The following is a 21,942-nucleotide window of genomic DNA, read 5'->3' as shown; positions in this document are numbered from 1 at the left end:
GCGCCCATTGGCGGCCGCAGGGCGCCTGCGCGCGGGGCGGCCCCAGCCCCGCTCCCCCCCCCCCGCGCCCGCCCGCCCGCCGCGGCGTGTGTCAGCCAGCCATGGAGCGGCCGCCGCCAGCCGCCGCCGGCCCCCGGGCAGCACCGGCCGCACCAGCGCCACCACCACCGGCACCCAGGGGAGGCGGCAGCGGCGGCGCGCCCGCCCGCAGCGCCTGGCGCCGCTGGGCGCAGTGACAGCGCCCCCTCGGCACCGCCGGCCCCCGCCTCCCGCCGCCGCCGCCTGCGATGCTCAGTGAGTGGCGGGGAGCGGGGACCGGCGCGGGGCTGTGGCCCGAGGCCCGCAGGGGACGGGGGGGCAGCGCGGGGCGGGGGGGGGCGGTGCCGGCCGGCGGCGGGAGCGGGCCCCGGGCGCCCCGCCGGGCGCCTCGTGGCGGAGGCCCGCAGGCCCGGCCTGGCCCGGCCCGGCAGGCGGCTCCCGGGAGGCCGGCGGCCGCGGGCGGGGGCGCGGGCTCGGGTGCGGCCCTCGGGGGCAGCCGCGGGGGGTCGGGGGCGGGGGCCTGCCCTGCGGCTGGGGGGCGGGGGGGCTGCGCTCGTCAGGGGCGGGTTTGGTTTTTTGCCCAGGGTGGGCTCAGCGAGCTCCTTGCCGCACCGCTTCCCTTCCCATCTCCTTTTTGTTAATTTTTTTTTTTCAACCTGACAAGGGAAGACTTTCGCTTTCGCCTCCCCTCGGCCAGCGCTCCGCAGCCCCCCGCCGCCCGGCAGGCAACTCAGCCCGCGGCGCCCCGGGCCGGGCTGGAGCTCGGCGGGACCCCGGCCCGGCCCGGTTCTGCGCGCAGGGCCTGGCGGCGGCTCCGCGCCCGGAGCCGGCGGAGGGCGGGGGGCGGTGTGTAGGGGGCAGGAGCGAAGCCGTGTCCTGCCCAGGTAGCGCAGAGGACTTCAAAGGCATGAAGCAGCAAAGGGGTGAAGCAGCGCGCTGCTTGGCTCTGCCTTCGCACGTTAAGATGAGGAAAAAAAAAAAAGCAGCAACACTGAGGAATTGGCAGTGCTTAATTCGTGAGCCGAATCTAGGGCCAATGCGGATGGATGCAGGGTTTTCTAAAATCGCAGCGGTTTCTTCTCAGCCTCTTTGCTCAATCGCCACTGCTCAGGCCAAAGCCACCTCTAGTTCCTGATACCTGCAGCACTTTTCCTATTTTGCACCACCACCACCACGCTGCGTCTCCATGTTGACCCGTCATGGTTACTTGGCTCTTTTTCTGAATTGCAGCTGCTGCATGCGTGAAGTCCCTCATCTCTAGGTCCACGGTTGTCTTCATATTAGTTTAGCCTTCTCTTGTTTATTCTGAAATTTTGTAACTCTTAGATGAATTTAACGTCACAAAATTAAAAATTAGGTAATCTAGAATTGTTGGTAGGTCCTAAATTTCACCTGTAGTGGGTGGTACTTCTCTGCCTACAACTGAAGCCTGAAACACTGTTCTCAGTAGATGGTATTCAAAATATGCTTCTGATGATTGTTTTATTGGTTTTTTATGTTTTATAAGATTGCTTGTCCTTGGTTCTGCTGTGAAGCTCACTAGTCTTTCCTCAGTCTGTTGGAAGGAAGAGGCTGCTGTCCCAGTGTCAAGACAGGAACGCAGAATCTTTAAAAGCAGCATTTCCAATACTAGTTTCCAGGCTCTTTTTCCTGTGTCTATACTGGTAATGTTTCAGGGCCGTGGAATCTGCCTAAACCTGTACCTGAGATGTAGCATGGGCAGGAAATTAATTTCCTTGGCCCAGTGCTTAGTACCCAGCTAATTTCCAGCTTTTCTAGGAAAGAGGAACTTGTGATGCGTTTTGTATCATCAGCCGCTCCTCTGGGTTTCTTCAGTGGTTTTGGTTCCTCAAAAAAAATTAACCTAATATCCCTTCTTTTTTTTCTTTGGTGCTCCGATTTGTGACACTGCAGAAGGTGCTGCATTGTAGCTGTGCAGACTCCCAATGTGTTCTTCTCTTTTCCCTTATGTATTTTGCTTATCAGTAAAAATGGTTAATGGCATTAGTATTTATTGTTCTCTGGCTGTTTGAGAAGAATGAAGCAGCTGGGACTTTTGAGCAACTGTTCAAGCTTTCTGCAGGCATGGACAGGGAACGCTATATGCTTTTCAGTTTGTTTCATATTTCAATGAAATTATTTTCATTAATTATAGAATGGGTTGAGTTGAAAGGGATCTTAAAGTATCATCTAGTTCCAAGCCTCCTGCCATGTCTTAAAATTGTTTGGAGGTTAAAATGGCAGGATTGTCCTTTTTTGCCTTTAAATTCTGCATCCCTGACCTGTTGTGAGCTGGCTCAGCTTGAACCCAGCTAAAGGCATTTTTGCAGCCTGTCCTTATGTTTATTTTATGATGTACTTTGATTTTGAGGGCTTGATAAAGAATATTTGTAGGAATGTTGGTTTTGCTTTTCTTGCACTTTTCATGACTGCTTTCCCTGCTCCTTGTGACATCACTCTTTGTAGTGCTGAGGGTGAAGTATAAAGGCAAGGTGAATGAAGAAACAAAGACCTGAAATGAAAGTAGAGGTGATAGTGTGGCTGCCAACGGGTGTTTCTCGGTGAAGATGCATTTCCTGTAAGGTAGTTCCTGGTCTGTCACCTGGGAGTAGGGAAAGATATCTTGAGGTACTTAACACCCACTACTGTGACTGCCCAGAGAAGTATAGAAGGTATGGGAAGGGAGCAGGAAGCTGTACAGATTGCATAAAGCAGCTGCGAACACTGCCTTACTAGCCTTGGCTGAAGAAGTGGGGCTTCCCTGTTATCCCCAAAGCTCTGAAAAAGGTCAGATTTGAATCAGCTGTCAGTGACTGCTCCTTTCCCAGGCCCTTCTCTCTTGCTGTTGAAATGTCTGTTCCTTGTGTTAGAATTTGAGACTACTGGATAATCTACTGCTTTTTTTGCCTATCATTTAAAATTTACTGTTTTCTCTGTTGGTCATGTGCTCACTCAGCAGCTTGAAAAGGCTGATCTCGGTGCTTCTCGTGTTTGTCACTGTCATTTCAAAGGGTCCTCTGAATCCTGCATCTTCCACACACCAATTCTTAGTTTCTCTGATCCATTATGAGTTTATGAGGGGAATTATCTGTAAATGTATGCTGTGCCACAACGAATAAGGGTTTTCCCACCAAATCTAACCTAGTGCAGACTGATCGTGTAACTGAAGCAAAAAAGTATGGGCAAGGATATTTCTAGGTGCTCTCTCTTTGCAATTGAACCACAGACCTGAGGCTGATTCGCACAGTTCTGACTGGCTAAACCACTTCAGAAACATCTAGTTGAATCTGTTCCATGCCATTTTGGGAGTGAGTTTCTCTTGGAATAGAAGCCAAATACAACCGTCTAGATGCAAACAGTTTTTAGACCTGAATTAAGCATCTATGAGAGCATCTCAAATACAATTAAGTTGCTACCTAAACTTACGCTGTGTGGCAGACCGCGTGCAGAGGCGTTAATGTGGTCCTGGGCAGGTCACTTGTGCGTGAGTCCATGCTGCTGTCTGAAATGCAGAATGGTAACATAATACATCGTGAAGTTCAGTTAAGGGTTTTTTTTAGGAGGGGTGCTAAGATGCCGGTCCAGCCCTGTGTCCTCCCTTCTTTGTGGTCTTCATTAGAATTCTGTCTGTCTTACAGTTCTGTGCAGCAGAAAAAGCATTATGTTTGAGACAAAGTCTCAGATATAATTTCTTCAGTTGCAAGGAAGGTGAAAAGGAAGTTTGCTTTTGGAGTGGAAAAAGTTGTGGTTGAAACGCAAGATTTTAATGGTGCTATCTGGAAATGCTTTGAAAACTCCACACCTGTTGATGCCCCTTCCCCACTCTCAACCATTGCTTCACTTGTGAGAACAAACGGAAATCAAATTTTTAAGGTTTTTGCCAAAGCATATATGGGTTTGCAATTCCGCATGTCTGTTTAAAGTAACTTTTGCTGAAACCTTGCATCCCCATCTGCTTGGAACTTCACAGAGGGCTTATTGTTCTAGCAGCTGAGATAAGCACTAAGTGTGTGTGCATGGGTATTAGAAAAGGCTCATTTATGGTCATATTTTTAAAGCTGTCATTTTGTTAGAAATGCGGTTCTTATAAGGGGGGGAAGGGCATCCTTGTCTGTCTCTCTGAGAAGTTGTGTTTAATCAGGTTTAGCTACTCAAACCAGAAAACCTGTGTGCTTGTAAAACGTGTGCAGGTCATTGATAGTGGGGCTGTAAGGTGTAGAACTATCTTAAGGCAAGCTTTACCTATTATTCTGGTAGAATGAAACTGTTGCTTAGTTCTGCTTTTTTTAAAGCTCTTCAGGTTATCTAAACTTTGGTGTAAAATAGATGGCTATTGCGAAAGGTTGGTGGCAGTCAGGGACGACTGAAATAGCAAGAGAGCTATTGCATTCATCTTACTGAGGCTCTTTTATTACAAGCCAGAGGCCAAAAGCTAGCATCGGGCTCCTTTCAGTATCGAGATACTACCAAGTGGTGTTTGTGAGGATGGCTTTCAAAATTTGTATAAAGGAAACATCAAAGGATTATTTTGAATTATTATTTCCCTAACTTTTGTAGGAGGGAAATCTGGATAGATGGGGGCAGGTGAAAAAGGCAGGAAACTCTGCTTTTGTTTTGATTGACCTGGGTATTTTTCTGGGGGCTTACCTGACTGAAGTGCCAGAAGTCTGGCTCTAACCTTTACGTTCAGGTGATAAGCTGTTGCTTTCTAGGCTCCCCAAGCAGGTATGCTATATAAAGCATTATGATTCTCAAGTTTCCTTCTTTGTATATTAATTCCTCATTCCCTTGACTCTTCTGGAATTGTTTTGTTGGTTGATCAAACATAGGAATCAGAAAACAACTGGAAAATACCCAAACTGCTACTATCAAAAATCAAGGAGGAGAAACATTCCCTTTTTAACGAGTTATTTTTAAAAAAACCAAATGCTTCAGCTCACCACTGTGGTTTTAGTCCAGAATCCTCAAAAGTATTTTTGATTCCTCAGTGAAATTAGTAGAATTAGGCAGCAAAATACCTTCAGGGATCTGATTCGAAGTGTCTAGTTACGCCTTAGTACTGAGAGGCAATCGCCTCAAGGTTTTGTTTCATACTTGAGTAATGAAGTTGTTTGACTTCAGCAATGAAAATACTGAGCCGTTTGTTTTCTATCAGTTTTAATACAGCTGCGGTGTATGTTGATCTCAGTTAACTACACAGAGCCTCATCATCTCTTTCTTTTCTTTTGAGGTCATGAAACGCGTACGCACAGAACAGATTCAGATGGCAGTGTCCTGCTACCTCAAGCGCCGTCAGTATGTGGACTCAGAAGGTCCCCTAAAACAAGGGCTGAGGCTGTGTCAGACTGCTGAAGAGATGGCAGCTAATCTCACAGGTAATCCTATCGTATTTCCCTTGTGTGCTTCTTGGCAGAGTTGTGACAAGTTGAGTGTGTATACGTGAATTTGTCTGCACCTATGGACAGCTCTCCTTCTGAAATAAAGACACTTGCCAGTGTGAAGTTGGTATGTTACAAACGTTTGAAGAATGGAAATGTGGGTGAAAGTGTAACAAGGTGAGATTTGTGGTCAGTGAAACAGCAGGCTGAAATACCAGGTCAGGGTAGAGAAAATGTGTCTGTTGTATCCCAAAGAACATGAAGCCTGGTGAGCATTGGTTCTTTGGGTCAGAGGTGAGAAGAACCTACATAAGGAATTAAGTAGAAGCAGGAAAAATCAGTTGTACCTTTGTATTCCAGGAGAGCTGTATCATGTGAAATGGAGGTGGTACAGGCTGTTTCTTTTTCTGGCCCAGTCAGCTTTCTAGTTGTGAAAGCTCTGCTCTGTCACTTTTGGGGGGAACAGGGGGGGACTACCACATTCAATGGATGAGACAGTTGATTCTCCTGCATGCTCTTTCTCCTCTTTCTTAAAGTCTTCTGAATCCTGTTAAGCTATTTTCTTTTTAAATCATGTCTGTGATAGTCTTCATTGTAATTATTTTTCTTACAACAAACTACGCTGCTGCTTGAGTGCATACAGATTTTGAATGGACGTAAGCAATGTGGAGGTTATAAAAATTAAATTTACTTGTGAAAGTAATAGAAAATAAATACTGGGCCAACCTTTCGGTGGAAGTGCAAGAAGGAAATACTTTCTGTTAATGAAACTGTTTAGATCATGACAGCATCTCAGGCAAAGAGTGGTGGATACCTTAGTTACTTGCGGTACAACTTGATTTGACAAAACATTTGTTGCAGTATAGCTCTGTGCTTGTAGCTAGATAAGATTGGATGTCAAAATAGGTCTTCCCACCTCCAGAGTATACTGCCATTGTTATAATCCAAATACGAGTGACTTGTGGGTAAATGTCCAAGCTGATCTCTCAGGGGCCTGAAAGCAGTTGTGTAATGTTTTGTTATGAGAAGTGACTTACATCTTCTTAGTGTTTTTAATTTCCTTGCTCTTTTCAAAGTAATTATCAGAAGTTTGTTGTGACTCCCTGAAATAATACTAGGGGAGATAGGGAAGGAATGAAACCGAAGTAAAATGCTGAATTGTTTTTGATGGGCAGTTTTATGGGAGAGGTGAGTAGAAAGTCAGCGATGAAATGTAAAACTTGGGACCAACTATACTAGGAGGACACAAGAGTATCTGAAGTAGGAGACATGAATTGGATTATAAGCCCTTGCATTTGCATATGGCATCATGGAGAAAAAAAATCTTTTTACCTTGGTAAAGAGTGTGAATGAGTGTTTGATTGGATTTTGTCTTTTTACTAATCTTCCACCAAATGTTATTACTAAATTTCTTCTTATTAGTCTGTATCTTCTTGCCAGTACAAGGGTTTTGTGGCGGGTGATTCAGAACTTAGTCATCAGTTTTCATTAGAACTGAAAATGGTCTGCTCTCATGTATTCAGCTACTAACTCCTCCTTGTCAAACATGCTTGTAGTAAGCTGTCAGTATGCTACAGTTCCATGAATGACTGTTGAAAAAGAACAACCCAGCTTCTTGTTATTCTGACAACAGAGGCTGAAAATACTTTCTGCTGCAGTCACCTTAGTTTTGCAAACTGAGTAAAAACTGGCCGGATTCTAAAGCCTGCGGTGCTTTATTTTGGGGAAAGCAATCAAACATTTTTTTCTGAAGTTGTTTGTGCTTGTTCCTTAACCTTGCTTTTTCTGTTCAGCTCTTTTCTTTTGTTTGGCTTTAAATTAATGGAGTTGCTTACTTCTGTCTTCAATTGTGTGATTTCTTCCTTCATAGTGAAAACTGTCCTCTGATTGTGGTTTTAAATAGTTTTGGTTTTCAGTTTTACCTCAGCATTTTTTTTTGTCTTCTTCCAGAGTCTCATCAGTTCAGCCCTCCTCCATTGCTTCATACACATGCTGTATCTGTACAGCTCTGTTTTCACAGAATCATAGAGCAGCCCAAGTTGGAAGGGACCTCAAAGATGATCTGGTCCAACCTTTTGTGGGAAAGGAAGCCCAGATGACATTATCTAGCACCCTGTCCAATCACATCTGCAGTAAAATACAGCACAGAGCTTCCTCGTGACTATCCCATATTTCTGTAGAAAACTAGAAGAATATTTGAGGAAAGAATGTGTGACTAAGGAACAGGTTCCTCCAATAATGCCCGTAGTATACTATCAACATATAGGACTATCTGAAATAATGTAAAATTATATGTCATCACACTCATGTAAAAGAGGAATCAGTTGCTGTTAAACAGTGTTTACAGTAGTCCTGCATTTGTTAGCTGAAAGCAATGCTGCTTGTAGCCAACACACAAGACCAGGAGGGTACTGCCTGAGTTAGGAGTGAGTTCCTTTGAATTTGCTATCAGGTTGCATAGCTGGCTGCGAGTACTGGAAGTGAAGTCAAGGAGCAGAAGTTTCCAATAGATGTTCTTGTGACCTCTGGGGAAGGTGGAAAATAAACTGTGGTGAATTTATTAATGTGTGGGAAGGCTATGGTCAGTGTTTTATTTCTACAAGGAGAAAAATGCGCTTGAAAATTTACTCTTGTTTTGGAATCAGTTGAGCTCTTGATCTTTTTTGCAGTTCTGGTTGGTGTAAAGTTTTGGGAAGGAAAAGAATTAGAATTTGAACTTGTAACTGGTGTGTAGGGTTTGTTGGGATGGGAATGAGCTCTAGCATCATTACTGAAAGAGCAGGGCATACTTGCCTGATGATTACCTCATCAGACTGTTCCAGCATAGGTAGCCAAAGTTGATGTTCCTCTTTCGGAACCATGAAGTGTATCTTCATTTTGGAATTAAGTTGTTTATGCAGAGAAAGTTGAATAAGTGGCACGGAAGGAGCACGTCATAAAGCCAAGGACAGTAAGTTGGGCTTGCATGGCACGAGCTAGGTGGCAAGTCATTGTCATTCTTGCTGACATGAGGCCACCAGAACTCTGGGGAGTTGACACTTGTATATAACCCTGTGACACAATGTAAAAGGCAGCCCTCACATTTCTGGTTTTCTTTGCTCTTACAGTGAGTAGTATGAGTGACACTGAAAACTCACTAAGCATTTTTTAGTTGCTATGTGTGCACCCATGCAGTTTACTTTCTCATGCTAAATGGTGATTATATTCATTTTTAAGTCAGAATAGCAGAATTTTTTACTCCAGCTGTTGAGTAATACTGGTATGTGAGCCTGGTGTTCTTACCAGTTTTGAGTTTCTGAAGCAGCCAGGCTGTAGAAAGTGCAGTGTTATCTGTGACTTTTGGCAGATTATATTTGTTTATTTCTAAACTGATGGGAGAGAAGATAGGGTATTGGTGCTGGAATCTGTATTTGTTTTTTCCCATGAGGGGATGATGAGTACAGCCCAGCTCTCTGTTTCCAAAGCCGAATTGAGCTTGCCCTGGAGAATTAGTAAAACATAGCTCATGTATTTCCCTAAGCTCCAGGAAGATAGACCTGTGTATTACCAGGGAGAGAGTGAGGGGAGAATAGCAACAGGCTGCCTGAATGCCATGTGCTGATCTCTTTTAAATTAGAAGCACTGAGATGAGCTGGAGGCTGGCCTATCTCTCTTTAGCATGTGAACATTTTATGATGTTGTTTATAGACTCCCAGGGCTGTCAGACTGTGCATGAGTCAAATGTTGGAACAGAAAATGATCAATCAGGAGTAGGGAGGCAAGGGGGGGGGGAGCGGAGCGGGAAAGGGGCAGGGGAGACTGGAAAAAGTTGAAGGCATTAAGAGTGATGAAAATGGGTTTTGTGGAGGGGAAGTTATGCATTGGGAAAAAAAGTTGGAAAGGAGAACAGTGAAACTCCTTGCCCTTCTGTGTTCTTCTTAGAAGATCTTTGAAGTTTCTAATCAGTGGTATTTGTATATGCTTAGGGTATGTTGGTGGGTGTACATAAACTTGCACAAAGATCCCTGTCGGATTCAGAGAGATGAGCAGTAGAGCAAAGGTGTCTGGTGCCAAAGAAGGAGAAGCCGATTCTCTCTCTAAATAGTTCAGAACCACTTTTATCAGAGTTGATACTGGTTCTGAAAATCAGTTTAACACCATCTTAGGAGACCGTAACAACTGGGTTTGTCAGATGCCAACTGTTCTTTATTGCAGAATCCTCAGGGAAGAAGACACATTTTGATTAAAAACTTGTAAGTGTTTGCTTAGAGAGTCAGTGTGTTTCCACCACCACTTCTGGGAGACTGATAAATGATGATGACTGCGATGAGGAATTTGAGACTTGGGTAGTGGCAGACCTTCTGTCCATGATGGTTGGTGGGTCTCACTAAAAAGAAACTTTGTCTTGGAGAAAGTTGTAGATTGCTTTCCTCATCTTTTCTGAGTGCGAAGTAGTAAAACTGCTGAGTATCTTGTAAAACTGTTAAGAGATCTATGATGGTGTGATTCTGAATTTCTTGGGAACTGAAGGTTATGTTTGAAATCATAAAAATGTATTCTGGGGGGAGCAGGTGAGTTGCTGAGGTTTTTAGAGGGTGGTTTTTTTGAAGCTTTCAGTGTACTTTCTCATTCGTGTTCTGTCTAGGTTGTTAATGCCATGTTTAGATGCTTTGGACTATGTCATCCCAGGAATGTCATCTTGGTGGCTGCGTTGGATTTTATGAGAAGCTTTGTTTCCAGACACACGTGTAAAACTCCTTAAATCCTGATCTAATTTTTACTTACTTTATTTCACAGTCCAGTCTGAATCTGGTTGTGCCAACGTTGTGTCTGCAGCTCCCTGCCTGGCAGAGCCACAGCAATATGAAGTACAATTTGGACGATTACGCAATTTTCTCACAGGTAAATATCAGGAAGCAAGGAAGAGGAAAGTAGCTGCCTTTTTTGTCATTTCAAGGAGTAAAGGACAATATAATAAAATTTATATAATCACGTCCCTAACAATCTTTAGATTTCTGGTTTTGAGGTTGCAGTTACTACAATCAGAAATATTTGATGTTTTGTTGTCTGACTGCTGCTGAGTACCTTTGGGTTTTGTAGATCGCTGACTGCCCGTTCTTATTCAAGCATTTGACATTTGTGGATCTTTTAGACAACAGCATATATATACAGGACGAGCAGGAAGATTAGAGTGGTTTATGTGAAAGGCAGATAACTTAGAAATTAGTGTAGTTCCCTGCTGTCTCCTAGTTTAGGGGTTTAATTTTATTCATAATTGGCTTATTTTTATGGTGGTCTAGAGTTTTAAGGGGGAATTTGTTCCCTTAAATTACTGGCTTTGAGACTGGAGGTGTATGACAGAAAGTAAAAAAATACTCTTGTTCCGTAGTGTAATGCAGAAGACAATAATTATTTTTCTTTTTATAGTTTTTTAATAATTAAAATAAAAGCTACACTTGGGAATGACCTTATTTCTTCTATACCTCAAATGTGGGAAGAAGAGAGCAGATAGGATTTTTAGAGAATGGTACCAAGGGAAGTGAGGTTGCCACTCCTCCCACCTTCAGGCATGTCTGCATTTGTCCAGCGTAAGGATTTGATCCTAGTGTGTGTAACACTAGGATTAATATTCCTGATAGTTGTTCAAGGGAAAGGGAAGGAGGCAGACAGGAAGGCAGAGGCAGAAAATAGTGAAGTCTTAGCCTTGCTGCCTAGAGCAGTTCAACACCATTGGCCTTCAGTATTGGAAGTAAATTTTTATGGTTTAATGGATTTTTGAGAAGTATGATTGCTCTGTTGAGTGATCTAAGTGTCACTTGAGGAAGCGCTGTGCATGGTTTTGGTGTTCAGGTGAACTGTTTTCATCTTTTTTATCCCTCTTGCTCAGTTTTGGGTTCTTGCACGCATGAACTGCTGCTTTTTTTGCAAGGGAGTAACTTGCCAGGCAGCCATAAGGCACACCAGGACGCTTCCCATTTCTGTGATGCCTGTCCCCAGGGGCACTGAGGAGTGGGCAGGGGACTTAAGACCACTGAGTAGTTTAGGACTTACTCTAGAGGTCTCTAGTTCAATCAGCTGCTCAAAGCAGGGCAGGATCAGAGTTTGATCAGGTTGCTCAGGGCATTGTCCAGCGAGGTTTTGAGAATCAAAAAATGTGGAGATTGTTCTGTACCTGGGGGCACCAGCTGCAGGGCTGATCAGGTGGATGAGAATTTTCCTTGCAGCAGCTTTCCTGTTGGCCTTTCACTTTTACTCTGAGGCTGGCTCCTTTTTCTCCATAATGACTCACTAGGTACCGAGGGCAGCAGCTGAATACCCCTTATTCTCCACACTAGACAGACCCAGCTCCTGTAGCGTCTCTTCATATGTTCCTGGGGAACATTTTCGTCATTCCTGTTTCTGCAAACTTCCCATCTCTTCCCTTTTCCCCCCCACTGCAGAGTGAGGTCCTTCCTCTTGTTGCATTTCTGGACCAGAGCACCTTCAAAGAGAAGAGCACCTGCTTAGCTGCTTAGAGCTTTTACTACATATGACCACTGGTTTCACTGGCTTTGGCTCAGTTTCAGTAGGTCAGAAAGGAGAATGATGGCTAAGTATGCAAATACATGTGTGTACACTGCACACCACACAGACTTTGTGGTTACTTAAAGAGAAATGGGACAGAGGCACAGTATGGACCAGAGAAAGTCTGGAAGAGTGCTCAACAGGAGAGGAAAAATAACCTGATGGAAAGGGGGGGGAAAGGAATATGCATTAATGAGTGACAGAAGGGAAGAACAAACTGAAAAGAAGCAATGCTGTTTAAACACCAGCAATGCTGTTTGAGAATCAGCAATGCCTATTTTGTTCCAGTAATGTGGACCATTTGGTTCTCTGGTAACTCGTTGTTGTGGCCCTGTATGTTGCCATGGTGTTCTGCAGCTGGGCTCGGCTCCTTACAGCTCTGCAGCCAGCTGAACATGGCAGGAAAACAGCCCCAAGAAGCTGGAGAAGGAGGTGGGGTGGAGCTGTTGTACCGATTAGCCTCTGCAAGGTACAGCACAGCCTAATTGGGAGATTGTTACACTGTGTACTGGGAATTACTGCTGGGATTTGCCTTGGCAGAGAGAGGGGAGAGAGAGAGAGAAAGCATGCACATGAGCAGGCACAGAAATAAAACAAGAGCGCAGCACACTGCAGTACATTTTGGAAACCAGCTTCCCTTTCCCTGGAGACAAATCAGTTCCATCCAAAGCACCACATGCAAGTTTTATCGAAGCTGAGATGGAAAAAAGCCACCAAAGTTAAGGCCCACACAAGCTGGGTATATAATGATGACTGAAGCATGTTAAATACTATTTTAAGTATAATGAGTAAATTTTAAAGGCCATTTATTGCAATAAACAGAGGGCATAGTTTTTCTTCTTAAATAAACAGGAGAAAAATTCAGCTGTCGTGTTTTATGAGGTAGTATTTTAATAGCTGGCCCACACTTAAAAAGGGTTTTGAAATATCTGCGTTTTGTTCTGACAAGGTGCCTCACTGACTTGAAAATCTCTATTCAGATCTGTAATAGGTACCATGTATCCCATACACAGGTGACAGAAGAGGTTCACTTAGATGCCCCAACAAAAGTGTTCTTTTGCTTGCTCTCTGATGCTACTGTCCAGGCTTTTTGCAGTAATTGTCCTTGTTCTGTTTTATTCCCAGTAGAACGTGGATTGAGAAATCATTCAAAGTTTGTTGCTTTTTTTTATATAGATTCAGATTCACAGCACAGCCATGAAGTGATGCCTCTTCTGTATCCCCTCTTCGTCTACCTCCATCTGAACATGGTCCAGAATGGCCTAAAAAGCACAGTGGACAGTTTTTACAGCCGCTTCCATGGCATGTTCCTGCAGAATGCCAGCCAGAAGGATATCATTGAACAGTTGCAGACTACCATGACTATTCAAGATATCCTGTCCAACTTGAAGCTCCGGGCTTTTCTGGACAACAAGTATGTCATCCGCCTTCAAGAGGACAGCTACAACTACCTTCTTCGCTACCTCCAAAGTGATAACAACAACGCCCTGTGCAAAGTCCTGACCTTGCACATTCACCTGGATGTGCAGCCCGCCAAGAGGACTGACTACCAGCTCTATGCTGGTGGGAGCTCCTCACGCAACGAGAGCAACGGCCTAGAACCCAGTGATGTGCCAGCTTCCATTCTGCAAAATGAGGCGGCGCTGGATTTACTGCAGGACAGCATTAAACGTGTCAAGGATGGGCCCCCTTCCTTAACGACCATCTGTTTCTATGCCTTCTATAACACGGAGCAGTTGCTGAACACTGCAGAGATTTCACCAAACAGCAGGCTGCTGGCTGCTGGCTTTGATAATTCGTGTGTGAAGCTGTGGAGCCTGCGTTCCAGGAAGTTAAAATCTGAGCCCCACCTCGTTGATGTGTCCCGCATCCGCCTGGCTTGTGACATCCTGGATGAGGAGGTCTGGATAACCTTCCCCCCACCCCCTCTTCCCCCAACCCTTTCTGTCGAGGTGTTTTGAGCATTGCTTTGTCGAGTATCTAATACTGTCTTAGGGGACTGTGAGGCTGTCCTCAACCTGCCTGCCTTGCCACACAAATTTTATAGCTTGCTTGTGGCCTTGTTCTTTCCTGCAGTGGTTGTAAATAAATACTGCACCAAGGTGCAGTGAGTTTGTGCTGGGGTCATAGTTTGTTAGTCCTAGGTGCTGATCTTCCAGCTGTCCTTGAACAGACGACAGTACACAGATAGCCCAGTAAGGGCAGATGACTAGAGAAGGCACCCTTTCCTGAGGAGCACGCAGCCTTCTTCTGGATGGGAAGATGAAACACAGAGATGCAGGCAGTAAAAACACTGTGGTGAATGAAGACTAGAAGGAAAATGGCTCAGAACACCATATCAGAAGGGTGGAGAGCAGGGGAGAGATGCAGACAGAGGAAAATAAAGACAAAGTAAGGAAGGAGCTAAAGGAGACTGGTCTGAGGCCTCTGGAAGAAGGAGAGATGCCTAAGTGCAAAATTCTATTTCAGGAATCACTTTAACCAGAGGTGAAGCGTTGGCATGGAAAAATTATGCAAAATGGCTCTGCTAAGGAACCTGCAGTGTAGAAACTTCAGAGGCTTCCCACTCTGGAGTGCTGGAGACAAGGACAGGGATGTGTGTGCCTTCACATGCCAGGCTAGATAGCATCTTCTCATTTACTCTTCCCCCCTCCCCCTTTTTTCTATTTTGCTTTTTGCCTTCTAGTCCCACCCTTCCTCCACTCTTGCCAGAGCTTCCCACATAGCATCTTATATTTGGTTAGAGACTAGAATTTGTGACTCTTCTCTTGTTTAATCGCTTCCCTTTTGCGGGTGGGGGCAGCGGGAGCCCCCAAAAAAACCCCTCATTTGCTCGTGTTGACCGTTTAGCAGGGGAAACATCCTTTTTTCCACTGTTTTTTCTTCTCATAAAAATTACCTAGTGGCAGGGTTCTGTTTATTTTGGAAGACTGCAGAGAGCTTTCTGTATGCCAAGATCTATGGTTAGGGATTGCTTTGTTAGTCAGCTTGAGAACTAGAGGCAGGCATCCAGGTGAGATAGCACAGTGGCATGCTCACTGCTTCCCAGGTTAACCCTTTCTGCAGGGTGAGCAGGTAAGTGGGTCAGACTAGCCCAGGATAGAGCTAGGGACTTGTTTTCATTATAAGCTGCAACAGCTCGTAGGACATGTGACTGTGTATTGCCTGTCATGGAAACCAAAAGTCAATAACCTGCAACAGAGGAGAACTTCTCTGGTAGATCAGCAGGTCACCTCCTTTGGCTCCAGACTATAGAAAAGTGAGATATTGGCAGGTTATCAGGAGTGTGTATTAGCTTTTTTTGGCACGTAGGCACATACTTGCATATTGTACGTGTGTTATGAAACAGCCGTGGAAGCTTGAGTACAAATGGCTCTTGTTGGCTGTTTAATATTTTCTGTGTCCTGCAGTATTTGTGCACAGGTCTAAAACCAGAAACTGGTCAAAGACCAGCACGGATCATACTCATCATTGCCCTGAATGACTTCCAGCACTGACAAAACAAATAGCAAACTGATCAGGAGTTCAAAGTTAAAGGAGGACATCAGCCTGAATGCATTGCTGGTTACATGTCCCAAATGCAAACGAAAGCCTTTAGACTACAAAGGAAATAAATCCCAGTGTCTGCAAGCCCTAAGTGAAAATACACAGGCACCCACAGGGTCGCAGGTGGGAACAGACCAGCATCCACTTGGGTGCCATGGGAGTGGAAGCCACAGATACTAAGACAGCTCAAACAAGACCACCCTGACCACGCTGCAGCTATAGTAATGCAGCTCAGTGTGAACAGGGGCTGTTTTTCAGACTGTCACTGCAGTCTGATCAACAGCAATGCACAGCGATAAATCTGATGAAAACTTTGACAAAGATCAAAAATTCTGAATGTGCTTTCACATTACTTCAGTGAGTTCTGTAGAGTAACTTGTGAGGATGTTAAACTTGATTGGGTTTTGTAAGGTTTCTACATGTTGCTTGTTTCGCTTGATGTCTGTATAGTTTAATTAGCTTTAGATACTGTATTTAAATAGTAGTGCCTGAAATAATTATTCTTCAGCTTGGTTTCTGATTTGCTGCAAGCAAATAGGTCTTTCTGTTTATGAAGATACAGAAGTCTAAAACTGTGCTAGTTTCAGTGGATCTTGTTCAGGGTGGCACTAAAACTGCACTACTGGGTTTATTAACTCTTTTTGTGTATATACATAGTTATATATATATAAATGAGGTTGAGACTTGGCAAAAGTGTTAAGAGAACGTAATTTTTTCCTAGACCACGTAAAGCCTTTGCGTCACTAAGGACAAAGTTGTCTGCTCGGTGTAGTGAATATTGCTCAGTGTGATGTGCCCGTGCACTTCACCAGTGTTGCCTTGCTTCTTGGAAACACAAGCAGCTTACCATTTTGAGATAAAGTAATTCTGTTTTCTTTATAGTAGCATCTCACAAATGTCACTTCATAATCTCTTTTACTTAAGGTCCAGTACAAAAATGCAGTTTTGCAGCTGTGAAAATGGGCGTATTGTCTGTCTCTTTGCAATTTTCCCATGCTCATGGCTGTACTACGTAAATCAACAACAGAAAATAATAATCTCTGTTCCAAGCCACAAGAGTAGCAGCCTTTAAATTCTGTGAAAACTAAGACTTGACCATATTCAGTTCTGCTTCTAGGATTCTGCTTTTTAAGTGGCAGTGGTCCTTCAAGTGGTAATGAGCAGGGATGATGCTGACACTTTGGTGGATGGTACGTGGGAGGGAATTCTGGAAGGAGCGATAAGAAATGTCCTGCAAAGACAGCCCATGGTATCTACTTCTGCATCTTTCCCTGCTAGGAGTTCCCTACTATAGGCAGATAAGAGATCTTTCCCTTTTGACATCTTAAGAACACTTGCAGGATGAGAGAGATCACAACACCCAGGGAAACCTGTTACTAGTTAGAAAAAAAAGGAGGGGTGGGGTGAACTTTTGTTTTGTTTTTTCGAGGTTATCATTGTTGCTTTTTCAGGCTTACTCATTCCCTTGAGGCTTATGCTGGGTGGAAGATCAAGATAATTTTTGTCAGCTAGATAATGTTTGCTGCTCACAAGGTTAAGTGCATCAGCAGTACATTTTTAAGGGTCCAAATGACTGTCATGCAAAATCCATTGCTGATTTAAGTAATAGCTGAGGAGTTGGGCAGTCTGTCCGTAGGTGTACCATTTGGAAAGTGTCCTGTGTAACCAAACATGCCAACGTTTTTGGTCTTTCCAGTTTCTTAATAACATAATTTTGGGGATTCCTATACTTGCTCAGGAAGTTTTCCTGTTCACTGTTGAAGGGTAAATTTGGTTTTTTAGGTTGTTTTAGTAGTATTAGTAGGTGTTCTAGTTCTATCCTACTACTTAAAATCTGTTTTGATAGTACTTATTTTCAAAATGGAAAATTCAAACAGTAAAAGTTAGCTTTTAGTGTGTGTGGATTTAGGTTATTGATTAAAATAGGCTTATGTAACTTAATTTCTTGTCCATTCCAAGGAAATACAAATTGTTCATGCTAACCTCGAGCAGCAACCGTTTCAGAAGGAGCTAATTGATATCTGGGTAGTTTCCAGTGGTATGTTACATCCAGGAAATATATTCAGTGTGTGGAATTGGAATCCTGAAAAAATACTATGAAGAGGGATTTCCTGCCTCCCTGCTGATTTGTAACACAGGTTGCAACCTTCCTATAGCTGCTGCAAATACATACCTACATGGTAGTAGCTGTGGGATGCAAGGAACACCGTGTTTGATCTGACAAAGTAATGAAGCTTGGTTCTGCAAGGCAGTAATTTAGTGGCTGCATTTCAGCTGCTTTATTAATTCGGTCAGCAGACTTGGATAGGGAGGAAACAGAAGAATTCAGCGACGCGGAGGCGTTATAGGCATACTGGGTTTGGTGAGCTATAATACAGTGTGCAGTTGTTATATTAAGTGGGTTTCAAACAGAAGTCGAAGTAAGACTTGCAACCTGTGACTGTGTAGGAGCATGGTTTTGAATGCTGCAGAAGGCATTGACAAATAAGCTGCTACTGTAATACAAGAAGAAGAGTACATGCTTGTAAGAAAGAGTATGTGCTTGCAGGCAGCCCAAACAGCCCTGTATGAATTTGGAATCACAAAATTAAGTACCTGGACTTGCAGAATTTACAGAAACTATAATACAATATAGGTAAGTTAAATGGGCTTCCACTGGTAACTTGTCAGGAATCTTATGGTCATAATTAAATAGTATAAAATGCTGCAGGTGTCAGCCTCTCTCCTTTAATGTGGTTAACAGCCTAGAGATGCTGTGGATTCCAGCAAGAAAAGGTCTATCAGAGGTAGAAAAAGCAATTTGAATAAGAATGGGGCTTTGCATGCTAGAGCCTGCAATTTCTCTCTGCCTTACCCTCCATAGCAGAGATGAAGTTGGCTCCCAGCCATATCATAAAACTCGCATGGGCACAGACTACTCTGAAGAGAATTAACATTGCTAAACACAGCTTGCTGCTTACTACTCAACACACAGCTGAGATGGAGAAAGACAGCGAGCTAGTTAGCTCAGACTTTGCTCACTTCTGATGTGAGATTTGAAACCACTGGAGGAGAAGGGCTTTCAGGACTACTGTTAAGTCTGAAGCAAAACTGTCTGTGGATCCTGAGGTCAGAGGGACAGGAGATGTCATGTCAGCCAAGAGAGCTGCTGATGACACACTGGCTTGTACTGGTCGTCAGCAGTCCAGCAGCCCTGGGGAACTGTGTTTCCTCTCGGGGCAGGAAGTGCTCCTTCTGCAGGAAACGGGCCAGTTGGTGATGATAAAAGTTAAAGGGGCTGCTCACAAACAAAAGGGCGTTGTGTTATATTTGATGTGCACAGATTGTCTGTGGATGAGTGTTACTGGTTCAGTACTGAGGAAGAGTGTCTGCCTGATAGCCCCAAGGAAGGGTGATCTCAGGCTGCTTACACAGGTGCACCCCAAGCCATGGTTATCATGCACTCTGTCAGTGAGACCTCAGCTTGTCAGGCAAGGACACTCTCTTGAGCTGAGATGTGTTGAAACTTGTAGCCTTTGAGTGTTGAGAGGTGCTACTTGAGTAGACTCAGAGGCTCTTACCCTCCATTGGTAAGCACAGCTCACTGAACGGTTTTTAAACATGAAAGCCTTTACTTGACTATTTGCCCTGGTACTTGAATTGGAGAATTACAGGATAAAAAGGTTTCCAGTGCCATCGTTTTTGTGTTCATTCATCTTCTACCCAAAAACAGATCCTTTGACCTAAATAAGCTGCATACATTTGCTGTTCTTGAAGGATGAGGATGTGAAAGCCTCCTGACGGAGCTTGCATGGAGAAATAGGTATAACAGCTTAACTGGGTTTCTGTTCACATGTGGGACTAAAAATGTCCAGCAGACACCTTGTCAAATATGCTTTGTCTTTCAGTCTCCTGCCTTTTAAGATATCTGTGTTTCTTTTTGTCTTCTGTGAGATTCACTTCCAATAATGACCACACCAAAGAACAGACACAAAGATCTGTTTCAAGATCTTAGCTAAAAGTTTGGTTGAGAGTGGATAGGGAATAACATACGTTTTTAGCAAATATCCTAATATCATAAAATATCATAAATATCATAAAATATCCTTTTTTCCCCTATTTGCACATAGTACCAGGTTAAGATGCCTTCTGGGGTAAGCATGAGGCTACCCAAAATGAAGATAAAACCTTTATATAAGTCTTATCTTGCCATCACTTTCAGCATTGACCTAGATGTAGCAAGTGCGCTAGCAATGTTTGTGCCTCAAGAGTTGCACAAAACGTGCCATGTCTAAAATAACTTCTTCTGTATTAACATCCGCCTGTTTTCCTCATGGTGGTTCCTGTATTTGTTGAACAAATAAACATGCTTTCCTTTCTTGTTTCTTTTTCTCCTCCCCAACCAGGAGGAAGAGGACGACAGCGCAGGCACAGAAATGAAGATCCTGAGAGGACACTGTGGACCTGTGTATAGCACGAGGTTCCTTTCAGACAGTTCAGGACTCTTATCTTGTTCTGAGGACATGTCCATCAGATACTGGGACCTTGGGAGTTTTACAAACACTGTGTTGTACCAAGGACATGCCTATCCTGTCTGGGACTTGGATATTAGCCCCTGCAGCCTGTACTTTGCCAGTGGTTCCCACGATCGCACTGCGAGGCTCTGGTCATTCGATCGGACGTACCCGCTGCGAATATACGCAGGCCATTTGGCGGATGTAGACTGTGTCAAGTTCCACCCCAATTCCAATTACTTAGCAACAGGCTCCACGGACAAAACTGTGCGCTTGTGGAGCACTCAGCAAGGCAACTCAGTGCGTCTTTTCACAGGCCACCGTGGCCCTGTGCTAGCACTTGCATTTTCTCCCAACGGTAAGTACCTGGCATCAGCGGGTGAAGACCAGCGGCTAAAGCTGTGGGACTTGGCATCAGGAACTCTTTACAAAGAACTGAGGGGCCACACGGACAACATAACCAGCCTTACTTTTAGCCCCGATAGTAGTTTAATTGCTTCAGCGTCGATGGACAATTCAGTCCGGGTCTGGGACATTCGGAACACTTACTGCAATGCCCCTGCAGATGGGTCTTCCAGTGAACTGGTTGGTGTATATACCGGACAAATGAATAATGTACTGAGCGTACAGTTTATGGCCTGTAATCTTCTTCTAGTGACTGGAATTGCACAAGAAAATCAGGAACATTAATTATTTTTTTTTCTTAGGGAAGTGGGTGGGTGTATTGAATGCCAGAGTCCATTGCAAGCTGAGATTACTGACTGTGAAACACTTTTCTTCCTCTGTCCCCTTGAAAGGCATGTTCAGAGTGATGCAAATGCTTTAAAATGTCTTGTCCACAAAAGGCCTGTGCTGTTGAATGGAATAAGGAAAAAAGGAGAACTGGTAAAAATATGTATGCATTCTAATCTTGAACTTGTAAGGATGGGGACAAGGGGAGTAAAGCCAGTAGCTTGGGGAAACCAAAAGCCTGGTCCAGACAAGTGAAACTGCCAACCAGATAAGCTGCTGACCTGCACTTAAATATCCTGCATTGATTAATGGGCACATGTTACCTACTGTTAACTGAGGCTTGAGTGTGTGGAGAACTACTGGCCCAGTGTGTTTTGTTTGTTTTGCTTTTGTTTTCCTGGTATTGCAGAGGACCAGCATCTTAAGACCCCTCTATTAAAAGAACATTATCTATTTTCTAAGTGATAGTGTCCTAAATATTACAGCTCCCTAGAGCACTTCTGGAATATTTTGGACTAGCTAAAGTAGAAAATACCATCTTTCTTTTTAGCGAGGGGATGGAAATCTGACCTCAGTTGGGGCCCATCTCTGCATTGTCGTTTGGGTTTGGTTCCTGGTACTAGCTGTGATATTTGTATTTATGTTCCATTAATTAGGAATCTTTCTGAATCTGGTTGCACTGTGTTTTGAGGATGGGAAGACAGTGGGGGTAGAGCAGTGGTTTTAAGGGTAATAAACAACTTGCTTTGTCTGGAGGGAGGACACAATAGAACTGAAGCGGCTGAGTTTGGACTCCTAATGGAAATGAGGCATGTCAATCCGCCACTGCACCTCACAGAAATATTTCCGTAAATGGAAATTGGCAGTCTAGGGAGAGGGAGACAGGGAGAGACAACATACAAAATGACATGGGAAAAAATAGTATTACTAAATTATTGTGCATAAACAGAGGCAGCTCTGCCAGTGTTGGATTTTTCTCAACATGTTGCAATATCAGTTTCATGAACACTTTGTGAGATAAGTCATCAGCATTTACAACAAGGATCTGCAGAAAAAAGCACGTTCTAGTTGTCATTTGGAGAGATTAAATATTTTCTGCTTTCTGGAAAGAGTTATTTGTATTTGTTTTCTATTAAAAGCATTTAGTTTAAAAAAAACACATGGTTTTGTCCCTTTCTGGGAAATTGGCTCTGACTTGCATGGGAAGGAGA

At 43.9% G+C, this 21,942-nt stretch overlaps 1 protein-coding gene across 1 annotated transcript; it reads left to right on the top strand.

Moving 5' to 3' along the window:
* The first annotated feature begins 102 nt into the window (after positions 1-102).
* On the top strand, positions 103-21,842 carry TAF5L (TATA-box binding protein associated factor 5 like). Its single transcript, XM_037392007.1, has 5 exons — positions 103-294; positions 5,270-5,414; positions 10,194-10,298; positions 13,137-13,861; positions 19,892-21,842. Exons 2-5 carry the CDS (start codon positions 5,273-5,275, stop codon positions 20,687-20,689), a joined length of 1,770 nt encoding a protein of 589 aa, XP_037247904.1. The 5' UTR covers positions 103-294; positions 5,270-5,272; the 3' UTR covers positions 20,690-21,842.
* Positions 21,843-21,942: the final 100 nt, after the last annotated feature.

This window comes from Falco rusticolus, chromosome 6 (assembly GCF_015220075.1).
Source record: "Falco rusticolus isolate bFalRus1 chromosome 6, bFalRus1.pri, whole genome shotgun sequence".
Taxonomy (NCBI): domain Eukaryota; kingdom Metazoa; phylum Chordata; class Aves; order Falconiformes; family Falconidae; genus Falco; species Falco rusticolus.
The sequence above is the reverse complement of the archived record's forward strand: the minus strand, read 5'-3'. Positions and strand labels throughout refer to the sequence as shown.